This window comes from Limulus polyphemus, unplaced genomic scaffold, assembly GCF_000517525.1.
Source record: "Limulus polyphemus unplaced genomic scaffold, Limulus_polyphemus-2.1.2 Scaffold786, whole genome shotgun sequence".
In the NCBI taxonomy this organism is placed as follows: Eukaryota; Metazoa; Arthropoda; class Merostomata; order Xiphosura; family Limulidae; genus Limulus; species Limulus polyphemus.
The window spans coordinates 219,645-239,503 of NW_013666396.1; the positions used below are offsets into that span (position 1 = coordinate 219,645).

Here is a 19,859-nt window from a genome sequence, read left to right on the forward strand (position 1 = left end):
CGTTCTATACGGTGGATATAAGGAGATTACGACCAACAAATTATCGTTCTATACTGTGGATATAAGGAAATTACGTTCAACAAATTCCCGTTCTATATGGTGAATATAAGGAGATTACGACCAACAAATTATCGTTCTATACTGTGGATATAAGGAAATTACGTTCAACAAATTATCGTTCTATATGGTGAATATAAGGAGATTACGACCAACAAATTATCGTTCTATACTGTGGATATAAGGAAATTACGTTCAACAAATTATCGTTCTATATGGTGGATATAAGGAAATTACGACCAATGAATTATCGTTCTATATGGTGGATATAAAGAAATTACGGCCGAAAAATTATGGTGTTTATAAGTGATCATAGGTTTCCTACTACGACATACGATAGAAGGCGAGCCAACTGGCAACTACAAGAGAGACACTGAGCTTAAATAAAGGGTTGTAAGTAAATTTTTAACGGAAACGTTCCGAACAAACCACTTGTGGCTACCATTTTAAACCAACTGTACGCAATTGGATCCGTAACAACACGTCTACACTAAACCTAACTAGCGTGTTTCAACTCACATTGTACTAACTTAACACGGGCTGTGTTTGGAAGCTACCTCTGGATACTCTCAATCTCATTCGTTTACATTTGATATTTATAAATTGATTTGTTTGGTATGCAAGAAATAATAATCCATTTCGTTATTAATTAAGAAAACTCCTTGTACAAATATGCATATGCTGTCGTGTTTGTTTGTTTTTTCAGCACAAAACCACACTTGGCTATCTGCCGCGTCCGCCGCGGAGAATCGAACTCCGAATTTTAGCATTGTAAGTTCGTAAACCTACTGCTGACCAACCGGGTCACGTGCTGTCACGAGAAACCTAGTCCTGTTATTTCGATTTGCTCTTGTCCAGTAACGAGAAGCGAACTGAATGATAGACTAGGTTTCGTATTTATTCTTAATAGCTTTGCATCATTTTAGAAACTCATTCTATGAAAGAAAACATAAACAATATTTCTTTTTTAACACTTATACGTTAGTTGAGGTGCGACATAAATCATCTGCTTATTAATTAACATTTATCATAATAGCACATAAATTTAAAATTATGATAAAATCGCCAAGAAAAGATCTTTGGATTTAAGAAAATATGTATAGGTAAAAACCAGTGGCACAGTGCTATGTCTGAGGACTTACGACGCTAGAATCCGGGTTTCGATACCCGTGGTGGGCAGAGCACAGATAGTCCATTGTGTAGCTTTGTGTTTAATTACAAACAAACAAACAAACAAAGAATAGTGACAGAGAATTACGTACTTGGCGTTTTTTTCAAACTTCATAATAACTAGTTAAACTAATTTCGACATATTAAAAGATTAAGCACCTGTATTTAAAAATAGAATGAAGCCATTTCAATCTCATGCACATCAAATAACGTTTTTTTTTATATAAAATAAGTACTTTTACTGCATTTGAAAGGATTACTTAGAATAACAAATTTAATTGCATTGCTAAATGCCTCTCCTCCACCCCCACAGTGTCTCACATTACTAAAGACCGGGTTTCGATACCCGTGGGGGTCACAGCACAGGTAATCCATGGTGTAACTTTGTGCTTAATAGTAAACAAACAAACATCTCCAAGTTGTGTTTTAACTCCATATTGCTTTGACTTTAGGTTTCTGTAAACGACGCTACTTACACCGTGAGTAAATCAGCCAATTCAGGTCCTACAAAACGCCAATCAGAATAAACATGCAAAAACATCTGTGATAAGGCCTAAATATTAGCTGTCAACAGTGAGTGTAATACAGAAATGATAGAATGCGAACCACACAACCCAAGCTAATTACTTGAAATGTGATGGTATAAAATAAGATAAAAATAATTAACATTAACCTTTCACCTTTAGTGGACTAATCATATATCTTATTTTGCTTTGCCAGGAACGCAACTTTTGTTTTAAGATTCCTACTTACTGCATGTAGTGCTTTTATTTAAATAACAATTTTTATACTGTAAATACATTTTAGTAATTTATAGGATAAATATCAACTTTTTTTCTTATTGTATTAAAACGTAATGTTCTTTAAAAATGTTTAAATAAAAGAGATACAAAATCTTCAACACCATTTTATCGATAGTTCGAAGAGAAAAACTCAGAAATAAATGTTTTTTTTTTAATCTCAACCGCTTCCGACACCAGGTCTTCATGAGGCTTTTTACAAGATGGCGGTCTGCACTAATCTATCAAAACCAATTGGGATTTTAAAACGTTCTTTCTGAATGACAAGGAATTTTAAACAAATCTGATGTAGACTTTGTAGCAAAATCGATTGTAACAATAAAAACATCATTTATAATCTTACATTATGAATTATTTTAGAACAGCAACAAGAACTTGAAAAAAAATGTAAAAGTACCAGTAAGTTTTTATCCTATGAACACTTCTAGATCCACGCCCAAAACTTGCAGAACATATTACAAGTTTCAAGAAAACACGTGAGAATACTAGTAAGTGATAGTGAGATTAGGTATTTTTCTATCTAACTTCATTGATATGGAGGTAGACAAAGGTGCCATCATTAGTACCTGAAAACTAAAACTTCAAACTTGTAAGATAGTTTCAACCAGTCGTAAATACATCATAACAAAAACATTAAAATTACAAGGATTTCTTTATTTAATAAGAATCTTTCGCTAGTCTACTTGTAAGAAAAAACTATAACTTTAAAGTGCATAAAAACACAGTACAAAGTTGTATATAGAGTAAAATATCCTTGTTAAACGAAAATAAGGAACAAAAACTTGAAAAAGGAATAAACTAAATATTTTAAATACCAAGTTATATACATTTTTATTTCCTTATGTCTACTGAAGTTTTATTCGGTGTATTCACTGTTGGATTAACTTCGAGTTTGTTGCCAGGTGGTTAGGGCGCTCGACTCACAATCTGAGGGTCGCGGGTTCGAATCTCTGTCACCCCAAACATGCTTGCTCTTTAGCCGTGGGGGCGTTATAATGTGACTGTCAATCCCACTATTCGTTGGTAAAAGAGTAGCCCAAGAGTTGGCGGTGGGTGGTGATGACTAGCTGCCTTCCCTCTAGTCTTACACTGCTAAATTAGGGACGGCTAGTGTAGCTTTGTGCGAAATCCATAACAAACAAACAATCTAGTTTGTTTAGTTTCAGACTGTGTTAATTAGAAATTTCTGACAAGTATGTATTACACTCCACAAGGTTAGTTCAGCTGTCAGAATAGTTTTTCCTCACTGTTAAGTCTGCCTGCAACGTTGACCGTGAAATTATGCAAACGTAACAAAGGTAACACATGATTGTTTTAAAACTAATTAAAGTTATTCAAAACTTTGTTAAGCAACCGATACGAATTAGGCTAACCGAGCATCATAGCTAATCTACAGTGTGCATTAAGATTGACATCATCATTTAGTAACAATAAACAACAACCTGACATTTGGTCTTCAAAACTAATTAGACAAATACGTTTCTAACAAGTATTTATTTCTGAAAACTTAGCTTAAGAAGTTCATGATCATTGTACAGTACAGAGTTGGCACAAAATAACGTTGGAAAAAAAAAACCGTACAGCATTGTTAGTTGGCACAGGTGTCTGAAAACATATACGGAATCGATTTATGAAAAAATAGGGCAATAGGTGGCGCTACAAAGGATTTTAAAATTGTATTTGTTTATTGTGTGGTGTAATTAGCAAATGATTTCAAAATTGTTACATTTACCCAGTAAACAAAAAACTACAACCAACAGTATATGATACGTGTCATTGAAGTTATACTAGGTGTTGCTGTCTGTTAGGATCTACCTCAATATATGTTTGATATTTTTCACCATGATATAGGCCTAGCTTACCTCTCTTTGGTTAACTTGTATTCAGGGTTACTGATGAGAAGTGGAATTCTCCGAAACTATAACCCAAGAACATACGTTGATCAAAGTGTAGGTTGAACTGGACCTCCCTTGAACTTAGGCTTTGAGATTAAATAATTTTCGAAATACTAAGTTTATTTATTATAGGATCTACCTTATCTGGAGTCTATTGTTGTTGAAATGTTCAAAGGGCGTCTTGAACATTTTATGTGACGTGCATTAATACTACTGTATCCTTAAAATGAAATCAAACTGATCGTGTTCGAGGTCACCATGAACTGAGACCATATTTTTTTATTTCATAAAGTGTTCCGTATATATATATCTTTTTCGGTCCCCCGGCTGGACAGCGGTAAGTCTACGGACTTACAACGCTAAAATCCAAGGATCGATTCCTCGCTGTAGAAATAACAGACAGCCTAATGTGGCTTTGCTCTAAAACAAACAAACACATATATTTTTATAGACCTATGTCAAATTGCAAAGCTGTATGTCGTACGGTTCTCTCCATTTATACCCATATTGTTGTTTCACTTCACTAACCGTATTTCAAATATCTTTCAAGTGTTTAATATTGAATAAAAAGTTACATGAGAACTTACAGTTTTGTCACCGATGTTGTGGACCACACAGTGCAGGAAAACCATTTTCCCTAGTTGTGTTGTGACGTTTTTTGGAATATCTTCACCGAAGGTAGGATGGTTGAAATCTCCTGACTCCGATTCTGTTGAAGTGGAATTGAAAGTTTTCAGTCCATCGCTCTCATCTTGATTTATATCGTCGTGTCCTCTCTTTTCACTTATAATCTTTTCGTTCAAAGCTGAAAAACATTTAATTAGAGGTTTTTATTCTATATTAATGTACAGCATAGATAACATTTACTATAATTTATCAAATTTACTGGGACTGGGCGTAATCTAGTGATTAGCCTGCCGGACTGTGAATCCTCCTAGAGTCTAAAGTTAGAGCCCCGTTATCACAAAATCGCGTTTTACACTTGAGGGACGTTGATGTATTATAAAATAATATTAGAAACTGTCAAATTCAGAGCCACATTAAGAATTATAAGTTATGTTTTTAATCGTTGGCGGCGGGTGCTGTTGACTAACTATATATATCTTTTCCTGTAGTCTTTTAGTTCAAAAGTACGAATGGCTATGCAGAGAGAAACCTTCTGTAGCTTTGCGCGAATATCCAAAGCAAACAAACAAAGTTCCCTCGGTGAGACAGCAGTAAGTTTACGAACTTACAACGCTAAATTTCGGGGTTTGATTCGCTGCTCTAAAGAAAAGAACAAAGAAAGTAACTGTACTATATTATATATACTTTATGTATATTTGGCTTATGTTTATTTTAATAATAACGTTACATCAGAGTAATTTCATTGTGTATTTGTATACTTAAAATTGCCTTATCTACCTTGTTTCAAGTAACTTCTTGAAGTACAGTTTAGTAATTTCAATATCTTTTTTTTTACAACCATTTTATGTCTGGATAACGTTAGGCTAATTATTTTATTTTTGTTAAGTTTGACTGTATTAAATTTCATATCCAGTTAAACGAAAACATAGTTAAATGTATATATATATATGCGATAATGGTGCATAATTACGTTTATGAAAAACAAAACAAATTACTTTCAGACTTTAAATCAAGATAGTTTGAATTAGTCCTCCTTTCCTGAAATTGTAAGCTTGTGATTTTTATACTTAGCGTTATGTTAAACATATTGTTCATACCGGATTTGTAATGGACATACCTGATATTATGACCAAGAATGAACTTAATTTAGGTTTTATTTTTCTTTGGGTAGAATGAGACATTAAATGTTTAACTCTCTTTATGCGGACTAAAAGGTATAACTTTTTTATAAAAAAAACTAACAGCTTATAACTACTTATAATAAAGCTATGATAGAGTAATATACTTATAGCCCAAAATTATAACACGCATTAGTGGATCTTGTTAAAACAAACTGTTTGTAGCACGGCTAAAGTGAAGTTTCGCGAATTTTTATTGTTTTATAAGCCACGGTTTTGTTTCATAATTATCTTTGAGCATTTCGGTTGATAAATTAATTTATAATGCTTACGAACATCAACTTCAGTTCAGACCTATTTATTTAATGGAACGCAAGCTGTAGAAAAGAGAAGAGATATACAGCACTATTTTGGATATTATTTCTTATCCTTAATGGCGTAATTTCAGTTCTGTGGATATATTCCATAAAACATTATCCTGTTTCGACGATTACCCCAACTTATAGAGTAACCCCCTGCGGTACGTCTGTCCTCAGTGTACATAATTCGTAGAATGTTTCAAATCTCCTTATTGTTCGTTTATAGCAGGAGGTAGAGAGATTTTATATATAGACTCATTAGGTAATGCAAGAGCCTAGTAGCGGGTAACTAATTTCTAATGTAGTAGTAATCTCTTTAACTGCCCTTGACTTGATGAAGTTATACTTTCAAACCCAATAATAACCTGGTTATATCCTAGCGATTTTTTTTTAGTAAGATCTCTACCCGTTATCATAAGTTGTATGAAAAGTGAGTTAAATTTACAAACTGCTGATAGTGTTTAGTGTAAAACTTTGCTATTCGTTAAATTAAAGTTTAAACCACTTTATTTCTCTGCCTGGAATTTTTTTAGCAGCTATTAGTTTGGGTCTTAGAAGGATAACAGAAATATCTTATTTTCATGTTAGTAATGTTTTTAACTCAAATCTATAGCGCCCTTACCATTATTTAGTTCACATGCGTTTGGTAATCTACAGACCAGTGTACTTGCCACTATATAACTCTTATTACGTTTGGTGACCAGTGTTATTATTATATGCGATTTACAGTTCAGTTGATAACTTTTGAACCAGTGTTATATTTATGTAAATTACAGTACAATTTAAAAAGTTTGAATCAGTGTTATTGTTATGTAACTTATAGTGTAGTTGGCAATATTTGAACCAGCGTCATTGTTATTATATAGCTACCAGTGTAGTTGACAACGTTTGAACCAGTGTTATTGTTATGTAACTCACAGTGTAGTTGACAACGTTTGATCCAATGCTATTATTATGTAACTTACAATATAGTTGACAACGTCTGAACCAGTTTTATCGTTATTATGTAACTTACAGTATAGTTTACAACGTTTGAACCTGTTTACAACTTTGAACCAGTGTTATTGTTCTTATGAAACTTACCGTGTAGTTGACAACATTTGAATTAGTGTTATTGTTATTATGTAGCTTCCAGTATAATTTACAACTTTTGGAGTAATGCTCTTGTCATCATTTAACCCAAGTGTGAATGGTTGAACCAGTGTCTCGGCCACAATGTCATTCAAATATGATTGGTAACTTTTGGAGTAATGCTCTTGTCATCATTTAACCCAAGTGTGAATGGTGACCCTTGGGCCAGTATCTTGTCATCATTTAACCCAAGTGCGAATGGTGACCCTTGGGCCAGTATCTTTGCATTATTTAACTCATTCTCGGTTCGTAATTTTTGAATCAGTGTCATCACTATGTAATTTACAATGTTTGGTAACATCTTAACCAATGTCACCAATGGGCAACCATGAAATCAATGTACTTGTCACTATGTAATTTACAATGTTTGCTAAGCTCCTAATCAATGTTACCAATTTCCTTACCACTGTCTAACTCACACCTGGTAGGTAACCATGAAATCGATGTCCTTATCACTATGTAATTTAAAATGTTTGGTAACCTCTTAATCAATGTCACCAATGTCCTTACTACTGTTTGACTCACATCTGGTGGGTAACCATGAGATCAATGTCCTTATAATTGTTTCACTTACATCTGGTGGGTAACCATGGAATCAATGTCCTTACCACTGTTTAACTCACATCTGGTGGGTAACCATGAAATCAAGGTCCATATCACTATTTAACTCACATCTGGTGGGTAACCATGATATCAGTGTTCTTGTCACTATGTAACTCACACCTCGTTGTAACCATGATATCAATGTCCTTGTCACTATGTAACTCACAGTATGATTAGTCACATCTGGACCTGTGCCTTTGAAACTAAAAGTGTAAACTATTTTAAGCATATATAGGTAGATATGATAGATTTCAGTAAGTTTAAATTATCATTTGTGTTCGAAAATTATGCGTATTGGTAAAGACGTTGGGAAAACTTAAAACGATGTCTTATCACGATTTGTAACAATTTGTTTCTCCAAATTCGAAATTTGGAAAAGTTCATATAAGTTCGATTTTTATCTATATACACCATAAAAAATCTTTTATCATCTCTTGTGAATTACTCAGATATTAGAAAAAAAAATCTGACCTAATTTTAGACCTCTTTTCATTTTTTCCTAACGCAGCTCTGTATAGCTGAGACTCATCGCTCGAGCTGAATGAAAATAAAGGATTTTTTTATTTTGGAAACGCTATAATATAATGTGGTGAAAGAGGTGCAGGTTTCTTGACACGTGTTTTTCTTCCATCTTTGCATCTACTTTTAGCGCAGATAACCAATCCGCCTGGAAAATTACATTATCGTTCTCGATGCGGAAAGGCTGGACCGATAGTTTCTGTACTCTACTAAACAAGCTGGCTTCCAGACGTTGCCAACAGTCGATTACGCTGTTTCTGACTCATTGTAAGGCATATAGAATAGAGTAGTGTCTACGACAGAATGCCATATATGTCTGACATCTCTTACGTTTTCTGCTCCTTTACACCACTCCCGAAATCGAAGACGTGACTTGCCTGAATATCGTTTTCTATACTAAATAAGAAAACAAAATACGTATGGTATTTCTTCCAATAGTAAAATAAAGTCTTTTTTATCGTACTTACAATCTCTTTGAAAACCAAGAACGTATAATGGATGCCTGTGACGTTGAATAAAGACAACCGAATCGATAATGCTTGTAATAATAATTTTTCAAAAACAACAAAAAAACGCTTAATTGCTCTTTGCTGACGTCGGTCAAGATATCCGGTTATGAATGGTACGTCTGAATACGATACAGTTTTAGATGTAATGTAATTTGTTGTAGTTTTGTCGATCTGACTGTACGATAACTAACGAAAAATGACAAGTTATATGATCTCATGAATTTCATATGTTTTTGTTAAGAGAATCCTATTGGTCAGATTCATGACACGTGGAGATTCCTCTGGAACAGTAACGACAAACAACAACCAGTGAAACATTTTATGATATGGGCTCTCCATATTTTGTGCTTGATTGGGTTCGTGTGAAGACAAATGGGATTGTTACTGGAATGAATTTATTCTAAGAAGACAGAACAGTGGTAAACGAATGCTCATTGGTATGTTTTACTCCACATTACTTCATTAGATCAGTTCGTCCTAGTTTTACATAGAGTTTTCACATTTTCGACTGAAGTGAATTATACGCTTCTAAGTGGGTGTTCTTTTTTTGGGGGTATCATACCCATTTATTTTCCTTAATCGCCACTACATTTTTAGTGTAATAAAAACACACCCTTCATACATTGTAATGTTCCTTCCCGAAACATGTCACCTTTTACTCAAACTCCTGAGAATATCTCTTCTTCATTTACTTCATCTCTCGCCAGCTGCTACTTTACTCATTTTGAAGCACCACTTTTCGAAAACATTCCTAAACCTTCACATATCTCTATCATGAATGATTCATGAACATCCAGTCTGATGGTGGGATCCGTATATTAACACAGTAATATGGCGGACCACTCTGAATTTAGATTGTTTTCACGATTTGCTTAAGCCAGGGTGTGAGATGTCGTCAGTTATCAAAATCTTGTGTAGACGTTACTTCTAAAGCATTTTATTAGATTGTGGTCTATTATGATGAACGGAAAAGAAAATCATAGATAAAAAAGTTATGAGTCGATTTTTATTCATGTCACTGTGGATTATATGAAATATACCATTCTTAATATTTCCTAACTTGTATAAAAGGACATTATTTCGTAAAACTGATCAGAGACTCATATTTAAGATGTAGCATTATATAAGAAGTTAACTATGGAAAAAACAGCTACAGGTGTAACATTTTGTAGACGGTAAGATTACTTTAAACAGATTACTGCTAAAACAGAGATGGTTTGTTACAAGTGCATGTAATAGTTTACTCTGTCACAAATTCAAACTCACCAAGAGCAGTTTTTTTGAATACTGAAAATATCCTGAAGTTCTATGTACGAACTATGTAATAAAAGTTTTTGAAGGTATTTCAACTAATATTATACTTAAAACAAACAATTAGAATAAAATATACAATAATTACAACAATTAGGTATTATTAATTAACTAAATTTATTAAATGTAAGTAACGTACTAAAATTTAGTTTGGAAAACTAATTGGAATAGATAAAAATAAGATCATTAATGGTCATGTTATTATTCAAAAATTTACATAAGTTAAAGAACTCAATACTTGTAGTGGTTAGATTATGTATAATCATCATTTAGGCACTCTCTCTATCATCGACATTTTCGGCCATAACCCTAACAATATTTCATGGCTTTCGTTCTGTTTAGAAAAATGTAAAGAAAACGTAAATCCACATATGCCAAACCAATATGCACATTAATCTGTATAAATATATTTTTATTTGGTGTACAATATAATAGGCTGTAAACTTTAAAAGAGCAGATAGTTTACCCAGGAAAAAAAAATCAGGTTCTAAGTAAAGTCATTTCTTATTCATAAAACGTAAGTTTCCTATTTAAAAATAACTCAGTATACATATAACTCCAGGAGACACAATAAAACTCCTTTCATAAATGTTTTAAGATTTAATATGTTAATATAAAGAAGGTATCATTAACCATTTCATTTTTTAACACGTCTACATCATCTCTAGTGGTGCACACCAGGTTGTAAAGAAAGCTGATTACTTTAAATAAAATTATTTTAGAGCCTCACCAAATCGTACAATCCAGTAACCACGTCTCGTCAGGCTCTTTCTGACGGCCGCTCACCTTAACAATAATTCTGCAGCGTAGTTTCCATTGTAAAATGCTCCGTCGAAAGGCTGTATCAATGTTCAAAGTACAGCACCTTTCCTTATTAGCTTTCCATAATATATAAAGTGTAACAAGGATGACGGTTTCCATCGCTTACTTTAACAAAAAACAAATAAGCGACTTGATCGGTTTATCTTGGTAGGGAATGGTGTGAATACCTGTTTCATTCACCATCTTCTTGTGGTATGCGTTGGTTATACGGGAGATATGGCTGGAAGACTTATCTTGGTGAACCCATAACCTATTTATCTCGTTTCTAGACGGCGATCCTTCTTGTTTATGTTGTGCCTTGGACACGTTGATGGCTTTTGCCACTGACCATTGTGTTCGTAGGACCTGTTGCAAACATCGCTTTTTGCTTACAACTGCTGAAGTACGACTTGTCACAGCTCTCCTTCCCGATGGTTCTAGGTCCCCAAGTTGATCCATATTTCCTTGTTTTTCAACGCCATAAAGTACAAGGAACATTCCTATCCTGGAAATGAATGATCGCTATATTCTGAATGTGTGAATATTTTGCGTTGAAAAGTGATGTTGCATACCTTTCTTAAAAGCGATCAAGTTTTGTTGCATCATACTATCTACGGATTGTCAAACAATCTTAATAGGTAGTTCTAATACATGCTCTTTCATGCCGTTCTTGTGACTTGCTGGCTTACATATTCAAAATCGTTTTATTATTATGTTATTTAACCCTGTAATATATATATATATATATAACCTTGTTTTCAGCTTCACCTTGATTGTTGACAGCTGTTTTATTAACATCTTCTCTATAACAGCCAAATTACGTGGACATTTGAATCCCAACATTGATTAAATAAACCAATAAACGTGTAGAGATATGTATAAAGCTATTAATTTTCGATTACATTTGCAAGAGATAACAAAATAGTGAGAGACAATGGCTCTAGTAAGTAAAGAATATATTATTTTTGCAGTTCTAAGCCGTAAAGTATTTATTCTGAATTCAAAACATTTTTAAAAATGATATTATGCCATGTAGAAAAATAAATGTCTATTATCACTCATCCTTTACTGTTGATTTCTTTATTTACAATTCTTTCTTTCTCAATAAAAACAAGCATTTTAATAAATAATACATAATTTTAGGATGCTTTTCTTAGTGATGTCAGCAGCTCTAACATGGTGGAAATAATATAAACTATAGTATTCTTTTCGAGTTGGATTTGATTTTGGATGTCTATAAGTGTTCGCGCACATTTTAATTAAAGCGTAACAACTTAAAAAAGAAAGATAAAACAATTTCTTGTCGGTGTAAAAGTCCACAAGTTTTATTCCATCTTGCCAGGTTCGGCTTAAAAAAATTGTACTTTTTGACAATACATAGTGCCAACATGGTGTCGGTTTAGCAAACACGCACAGATTATTCTGTTGTATGAGGGCATTATGTCTGTTGTTCCAGTGCAACACCAGTCTCAAGTCATATCATGTACAGGCACTACCGAATAATGTACAGTCTCAAGTCATATCATGTACAGGCACTACCGAATAATGTACAGTCTCAAGTCATATTATGTACAGGCACTACCGAATAATGTACAGTCTCAAGTCATATTATGTACAGGCACTACCGAATAATGTACAATCTCAAGTCATATCATGTTCAGACACTACCGAATAATGTACAGTCTCAAGTCATATTATGTTCAGACACTACCGAATAATGTACAGTTTCAAGTCATATTATGTTCAGACACTACCGAATAATGTACAGTCTCAAGTCATATTATGCACAGACACAACCGAATAATGTACAGTCTCAAGTCATATTATGTTCAGGCACTACCGAATAATGTACAGTTTCAAGTCATATTATGTTCAGACACTACCGAATAATGTACAGTTTCAAGTCATATCATGTACAGACACTACCGAATAATGTACAGTCTCAAGTCATATTATGTACAGGCACCACCGAATAATGTACAGTCTCAAGTCATATTATGTTCAGGCACTACCGAATAATGTACAGTTTCAAGTCATATTATGTTCAGACACTACCGAATAATGTACAGTCTCAAGTCATATTATGCACAGACACAACCGAATAATGTACAGTCTCAAGTCATACTATGCACAGACACAACCGAATAATGTACAGTCTCAAATCATATTATACAAAGGAACTATCGAGCAATATAATTAAACAATGACATGTGTACAGTCTTGGCCAAAATGTCTACACACTGTTCTATATTGATGTTATTGTCTACATACATGGAGTAGTTATTGAGTAAATGCCAGAGTAATGACAGAGAAGGAAGCTTATGATCGGACAAACATGTACGAGTTGTTCTTCTGGTCTGTTTGAGTTTTTTGAGCGCTTGTTCGTCAAAACACACCTACACATCTGTTTTGTATAAAAGGGTATAACATTTTTCGAAACAGATCAGCGCTTTGTTCAAACAATTTCTTTATAGTTGGTGTAGAGTCATGCCTCGTCACGTGCAAGAAGTTATAGGGCGTCAAATTATTCGAATGATCAGAAATGGTATGAAGCAAACATAGATTACTCGAGATGAAAGTGTTTTGATCAGGTTAACACGTGAAGGTCGAAAGAAGTCTTGCAACACCATACGACAGGAATGGTATGAACACATTCATTCCAAGGTATGCAGAAGAACAGTGAATAGGAGACTGACCAACCAAGGTTATTTTGCAAGAAGAACTATCTGCAAACCGATATTAATCAGAATTCACTGCAGTTACCGTGTTAATTGGGGAAGACAGCATGCCAACTTACAGTTAGGACATTGGCGATGTGTCATTTTTTTAGATGAGTCCTGTTTCCGGCTTATTAAGGCTGATGGAAGGATTCGTGTTCGTTGTTTGCTCGGAGAACAGATGATGGAAGATTGTTTTTCCCACAGGAGGTGGTACAGTACATTTTTAGGCAACTATTAATTATGCTGTAAAAATTGCTCTTCATATCCTCCAGTGAAACGTCAATGGTTCTTCCTACAGGCATCACATGGGGACGATATTTCTGCCATATACTAGGGCAAGGTTTGACAATAGCTTTGTGTTCCAGGATGGCAATGCCACAGCCCACAGTGCACGTATTGTAAATGATTATCTCGAACAGGATGACGTTACAAAATTGCCATGATCAGCAAAGCCTCCAGATTGTAATCCTATTGAGAAATGTTGGGGAGAACTGAGCCAGAAAGTTACTAACCACGACCCTATAGCAACTACTGTAGTTGAGTTGCAGCGTATTCTAATGACAAGTTGGGATTAAATGACAGTGGATTACATCAATAACCTCATCGACAGCATGCCTCGTCGCCTTGCCGAGGTTATTAAAGTATGAGGAACAACAACCAAGTACTGAATATAAGGTTACAGTCGCTATTTATAATAATTTGATGTTATATTTTGTCATTATATATGTTTTGGCAAGATTTCATTGTGGTAGATGAAATGCTATTCATACATCTTTCTACAGGTGTGTGATAAAACTGCTTGCCCTTCTGTGGCACCTGTCTCATTATACAAATTACATATGTAGATGTTTAATATAGCATGCATTTCTCAGTTTGACAGCGTTAATTTTATTTGTATTTCATCTTAATAATAATGATCTTATTTGTTACAAAATGAGGAAACATATTGCCCAAGACTGTAGTTCAAGAATACAAGACCTGTGTGTACTAAAAAAGAAATGGATGATTCAGCGAAAAGTAGTGACTGTGTAACAAATCCAGACTGGGTTTAAATTTTACATTTTGCTACACGTGCTTCTCGAGGGATAGAGATCAGATCAGTGTTATTGCATGAAAGAAACAACCAGTTTTTATGTGTCTTGCTAGTAAGTTGTATTTCAATCTTCCTTTAACGCTACTTTCATTAACAGTATTTGTTGAAATGTTTAGAATGTATATATATATATATATAATTTATTTATTACGTGTGTATAAAATGTTACTGGGATTACGTTAGGTGTCGCCACCAGCGAAGGTACCCAACTGATGAATCAATGCGTTCTAATCATTATAGGTTTTCACTTTATGACATTGCTTATTATTAGTTAGACCTTGTAGTGGTCAGTTTGTAGTTCTGTAAGGAGCTTGCATGAATTAGAAGTTAATGATAATACCGATCTCAAGGATAGTTTCAGGAAAATATAATGAGAGGAAATTTCACAACTAACCTGTACTTTAAATTATGTTTCCATATTTTTTGTTTAAAAGTTATTAAGTTTTAAGATGTGTGTAACCGTTTGTATACACATTAGTTACATTTTACATTTAATTAAAAAAACTTGTCCAAGGTCGTACTACATACAATATAAAATTAATTTAAAAAACTTGTCCAAGGTCGTACTACATACAACATAAAATTAATTTAAAAAACTTGTCCAAGGTCGTACTACATACAACATAAAATTAATTTAAAAACTTGTCCAAGGTCGTACTACATACAATATAAAATTAATTTAAAAACTTGTCCAAGGTCGTACTACATACAATATAAAATTAATTTAAAAATACTTGCCTAATGTCGTACTAGATACAATATAAAATTAATTTAAAAACTTGTCCAAGGTCGTACTACATACAATATAAAATTAATTTAAAAACTTGTCCAAGGTCGTACTACATACAATATAAAATTAATTTAAAAATACTTGCCTAATGTCGTACTAGATGCATTTTATTTTTAACTTAAAAAAGCTTGCCCAAAGTCGAACAGTCAATATATTTTATACATTCCTCTAACTATTGGTCATATTGTTGTGACAATCTTTCGTCTCTGTTCCGGCTTCTCAAGGAATAATGTACCTAATATTCTTATTATTTCAAGCTCTTTATTATGGTTAAACTAGTAAATGTTCGAGAATTTTGAGAAAAAAATATATTTGGCTCATTCCTAGATATGAATTTACAGGCATAGCCATAAAAAACGAACAGTGGGGGACGTTTATCAGATGGCCTAGATTGCTATTTCACGGACGTTCTTTAACGGCAATTTCGTCTCTCAGACGACCTCAATATCACCATTAATTTAGTTCGAACCCCTATCAGTGTCCGTTTTTCGCTTTGCGCTTCGCGATGCAGTAACAGGCACACTGAACCATGTGACTCTCGTGAAGCCTGGTGAGGCGTGACTCGGCTCCATCTACTAGAGAGACAGCTTACAAACAGTACAAGATGTCAGAGCAAACAGTTTAAGCGTAAAAGAAATTCGATCAGTTTTGTTTTACGTTCTTGCAGTTCTAAGCCTGTCCGAAGCGCATCTTCACGCAGGAATTATCATTTAAATACTCGAGCGTTAGCTCGAACTTAATGTTATGAATTACCGAATAAATCGTATTTTACTTTCTAGTATTCTAAGTATGCACGCTTTCTTAGTTGATGTAATTAGAAATTACCAACTCACTGAATGACGCGTATATATTATTGATTCTTGCAACTTCGTTTTAGTTTCGTGTTAATTCAATCATTACATTAATTACTTGCCTCGTCTGATACACGATCTCATAATACAGCTAGAAATGTCTGTTATTCTAAATATCATAGCTATCAATGTGTCTTGATGTACTAACAACGCCTCTAGTTATTTGATAGAAACATAATAACACGTATAAAGATAATGCCTGTAATTAGCTTACTCGGTTGTTATGAAGAACTTCTGAACATTGGTAAATTGTGCCTTTTCTAGATAATCATAAAAATATTATAACCAAATAAGCCTAGGCCTATTATTATTCCTAAATGTATGACAACCTATTCCTTGTCATAACTAAAATTAATATATTTCATAACCCTAGAATTGATGTTTTCATTTAACTCAATAGCACGGGACTAATTTTGACCTTGGTTATTGTATATAGGCTATAAATTGATCATTATTTTTGTTGAATTAGTTAGTTTAAAATAGTTCAATATTGTAATCTGAAAAAAAAAAACTAGCAGATAAAATCTAACCCTACACGTGTTTTAACTTTAACAACTTAAGAATATAAAAATGTGATACAGATTGAGGTTAGATTGGAGATTCTTTGTTGTTACGACTCATTTGGTCTGTCGACTACAATTTTCAACCTACAGCATTTAAAAAACAACAATATAGAATTACGTTTTGTCTATGAGAAACCAGAGGGCTTTTCATTCGATGCCAAAACTCGTAGTTGGGTTAGATCTGTGACAGCCAAAAGTCAATCTGAAAAGCATTTTGTATACAGTACTAAAAATAAATGTTAATTTGTTAAACGTTTAAAATAACGACGTAAGAATTATTTAGTCCTGCAAAATTTACTAAATATACTTCATAATAACGTGTACTATTTTTAAATGAGACAATCCTTGTGGCAAACGAAATATTAAAGTGATATAAGTCTGAAGTTCGTAATGTTCTGATAAGAAAAGGCACAAGGAAAACATAACCAGTCTGAAGTGATAAAGAATATAATAACAATATTTATCTTGTGGGAATTAGTTACTTTAAGTTCGTTCATGATGTAAGGAAATACTCTATAGAGAAGTTAACAATATTTGTGTTTCAATTACTGCTCCCTGGTGGCTCAGCGGTACGTCTGTACCCTTATCACGCTAAACAACCGTGTTTCGATACCCTCGGTGAGCATACCACAAAAATCCTATTGTATAGCTTTGCGCTTAACAATAAACAAGTACTGTCTATTTTACCTAGTATTTTATATTAATTCCAGTGATATCTGTACTGGCGAAACCACGGTTGTGTTTGTTTGTTTGTTTTGAATTTCGCGCAGAACTACACGAGGGCTCTCTGCGCTAGTCGTCCTTAATTTAGCAGTGTAAGACTAGAGGGAAGGCAGCTAGTCATCACCACCCACCGCCAACTCTTGGGCTATTCTTTTACCAACGAATAGTGGGATTGATCCTCACATTATAACGCCCCCACGGCTGAAAGATCGAGCATGTTTGGTGTGACGGGGATTCGAACCCGCGACCCTCAGATTGCGAGTCGAACGTTCTAACCACCTGGTCATGCCCGGCCTCGTGGTTGTGAATAAATGATATACTTGTGAGACGTACAGTTGTCTTGTTCTTCCTCAATTCCATGGCCAGGAATTATTTTAATACTGAACTTTTGGAATCAAGCATTTTTATTGGATGTGGATTTATTTAACAGGTATTCCATTGTGTAGCCTTGCGCTTAGCAACAAACAATCCAATCCTAAGTGTAATACAAGTTTTATGATTATGTTAACATTCTCCATGTAACAGAAATAACGGAACAAATGTGTAGTATTTTGTGTTTGTGTGATTCGGATAGGTTTAATAAAATGTCTGAACCTTATAATACACGTCATTAACTTGAAAGGAGTATATATATATATACGTATGTATAATATCAGCAACGTAGACATGTTGAATAAAAACACTATAAGACGCTATGATCACTGTTCTTTGTTCGATTTTTCTGCTTGTATTACTACAAAAATATCTCCAAAAGCTGTTTATTAAAACGTTTCATTAAAGAAATCCAACTATATAAAAGTTTGATTTTTTATGCGCTGACATATAGGCAATTTCTTAGGAATATTCAAATAAAAAACTGGAAAACTCATTTCTATTTTAAGGATGCAAATATATTCATCAAGACAAGGCCTTTATTTAGAGCACAAGAATGGAATAAAAAGATTTCCAGTTTAGTGGGCTTCTCAGTTATTTACATTTTCACTTTTTCATCTTTCAAAGTCTCTGGTGCTTACAACCCCATTTCGAACATTGTAGGGCTGAAGAAAATAAACCACAAATATACTTTTGCAAATATGTTCACTTCTTAGGTTCGGCGAGCTGATTCTGCTACTTCGTGTGTAGTACTTGATTTTTTTAATTTACTAGCTTTTATTGGATAAAACACTATGTTTTAATACATCACCGTTGATCGCTTCGGTCTCAAACTTGGAAACCAACTTCTATATTTATTTCTAAACCATATTCTCGAAATTACAAAACGTGTAGTCCATAGTCTGAACTGAAAAAAACGAACATCGTCAATTTTGTGATCATGAACGTTTAATTTTTTGTCACGAACAAATAATATGGACGCCATCAAGCGAATTCTACATTTTGAAAATGATGCATTCTTAGAAATATATATATATATAATGCATGTGTAAGTTATTTAACACGTGTACTGCGTTTGTGTATGATAGTTGCGTCTGTCAAGTTGAATTTATGACTTCAATAATAAACATGTGAAAGTTAGAAGCCTTTATGCATGTCACTCCGGAATCTTTTCAAGAATTTCTTTTCTCAGGCTTTTAATTTATTTCTACGTTATACGTTGTTATTTTGTTTTTGTTTTATTTTAAATGAGAAATATTTTATTCGAATAAAATATCAAACCTAGAATACTATATTGTGTTATCTCATGGTAATTAAATTTCCCGGTGTCATTACTATACATTAATTAAGAAGTACTTTCTTCATCCCTACATGTCAGTACTATACATTAATTAACAAGTAATTTCTTCAGCACTACATGTCAGTACTATACATTAATTAACAAGTAATTTCTTCAGCCCTACATGTCAGTATTATACATTAATTAACAAGTAATTTCTTCAGCCCTACATGTCAGTACTATACATTAACTAACAAGTAATTTCTTCTAGCCCTACATGTCAGTGCTATGCATTAATTAATAAGTAATTTCTTCATCCCTACATGTCAGTACTATACATTAATCAACAAGTAATTTCTTCAGCACTACATGTCAGTACTATACATTAATTAACAAGTAATTTCTTCAGCCCTACATGTCAGTACTATACATTAATTAACAAGTAATTTCTTCAGCCCTACATGTCAGTACTATACATTAATTAACAAGTTTTTATTCAACAATGAAACCATTTTCGCGATAAGGAAAAAAGAAAAACACATACAAGTTTCAATTTATAATTGTTATA

The 19,859-nt window shown here is 33.5% G+C and overlaps 1 protein-coding gene across 1 annotated transcript in view; it reads right to left on the bottom strand.

Annotated features, from left to right (window-relative positions):
* Positions 1–19,859, bottom strand: part of LOC106460520 (zwei Ig domain protein zig-8-like) — a 106,514-nt gene that overhangs the window by 38,403 nt on the left and 48,252 nt on the right. Inside the window, exon 2 of the mRNA XM_022387267.1 lies at positions 4,510–4,727. Within this exon, the coding sequence (XP_022242975.1) occupies positions 4,510–4,727 (218 nt within the window). The remainder of the gene's footprint in view (positions 1–4,509; positions 4,728–19,859) is intronic.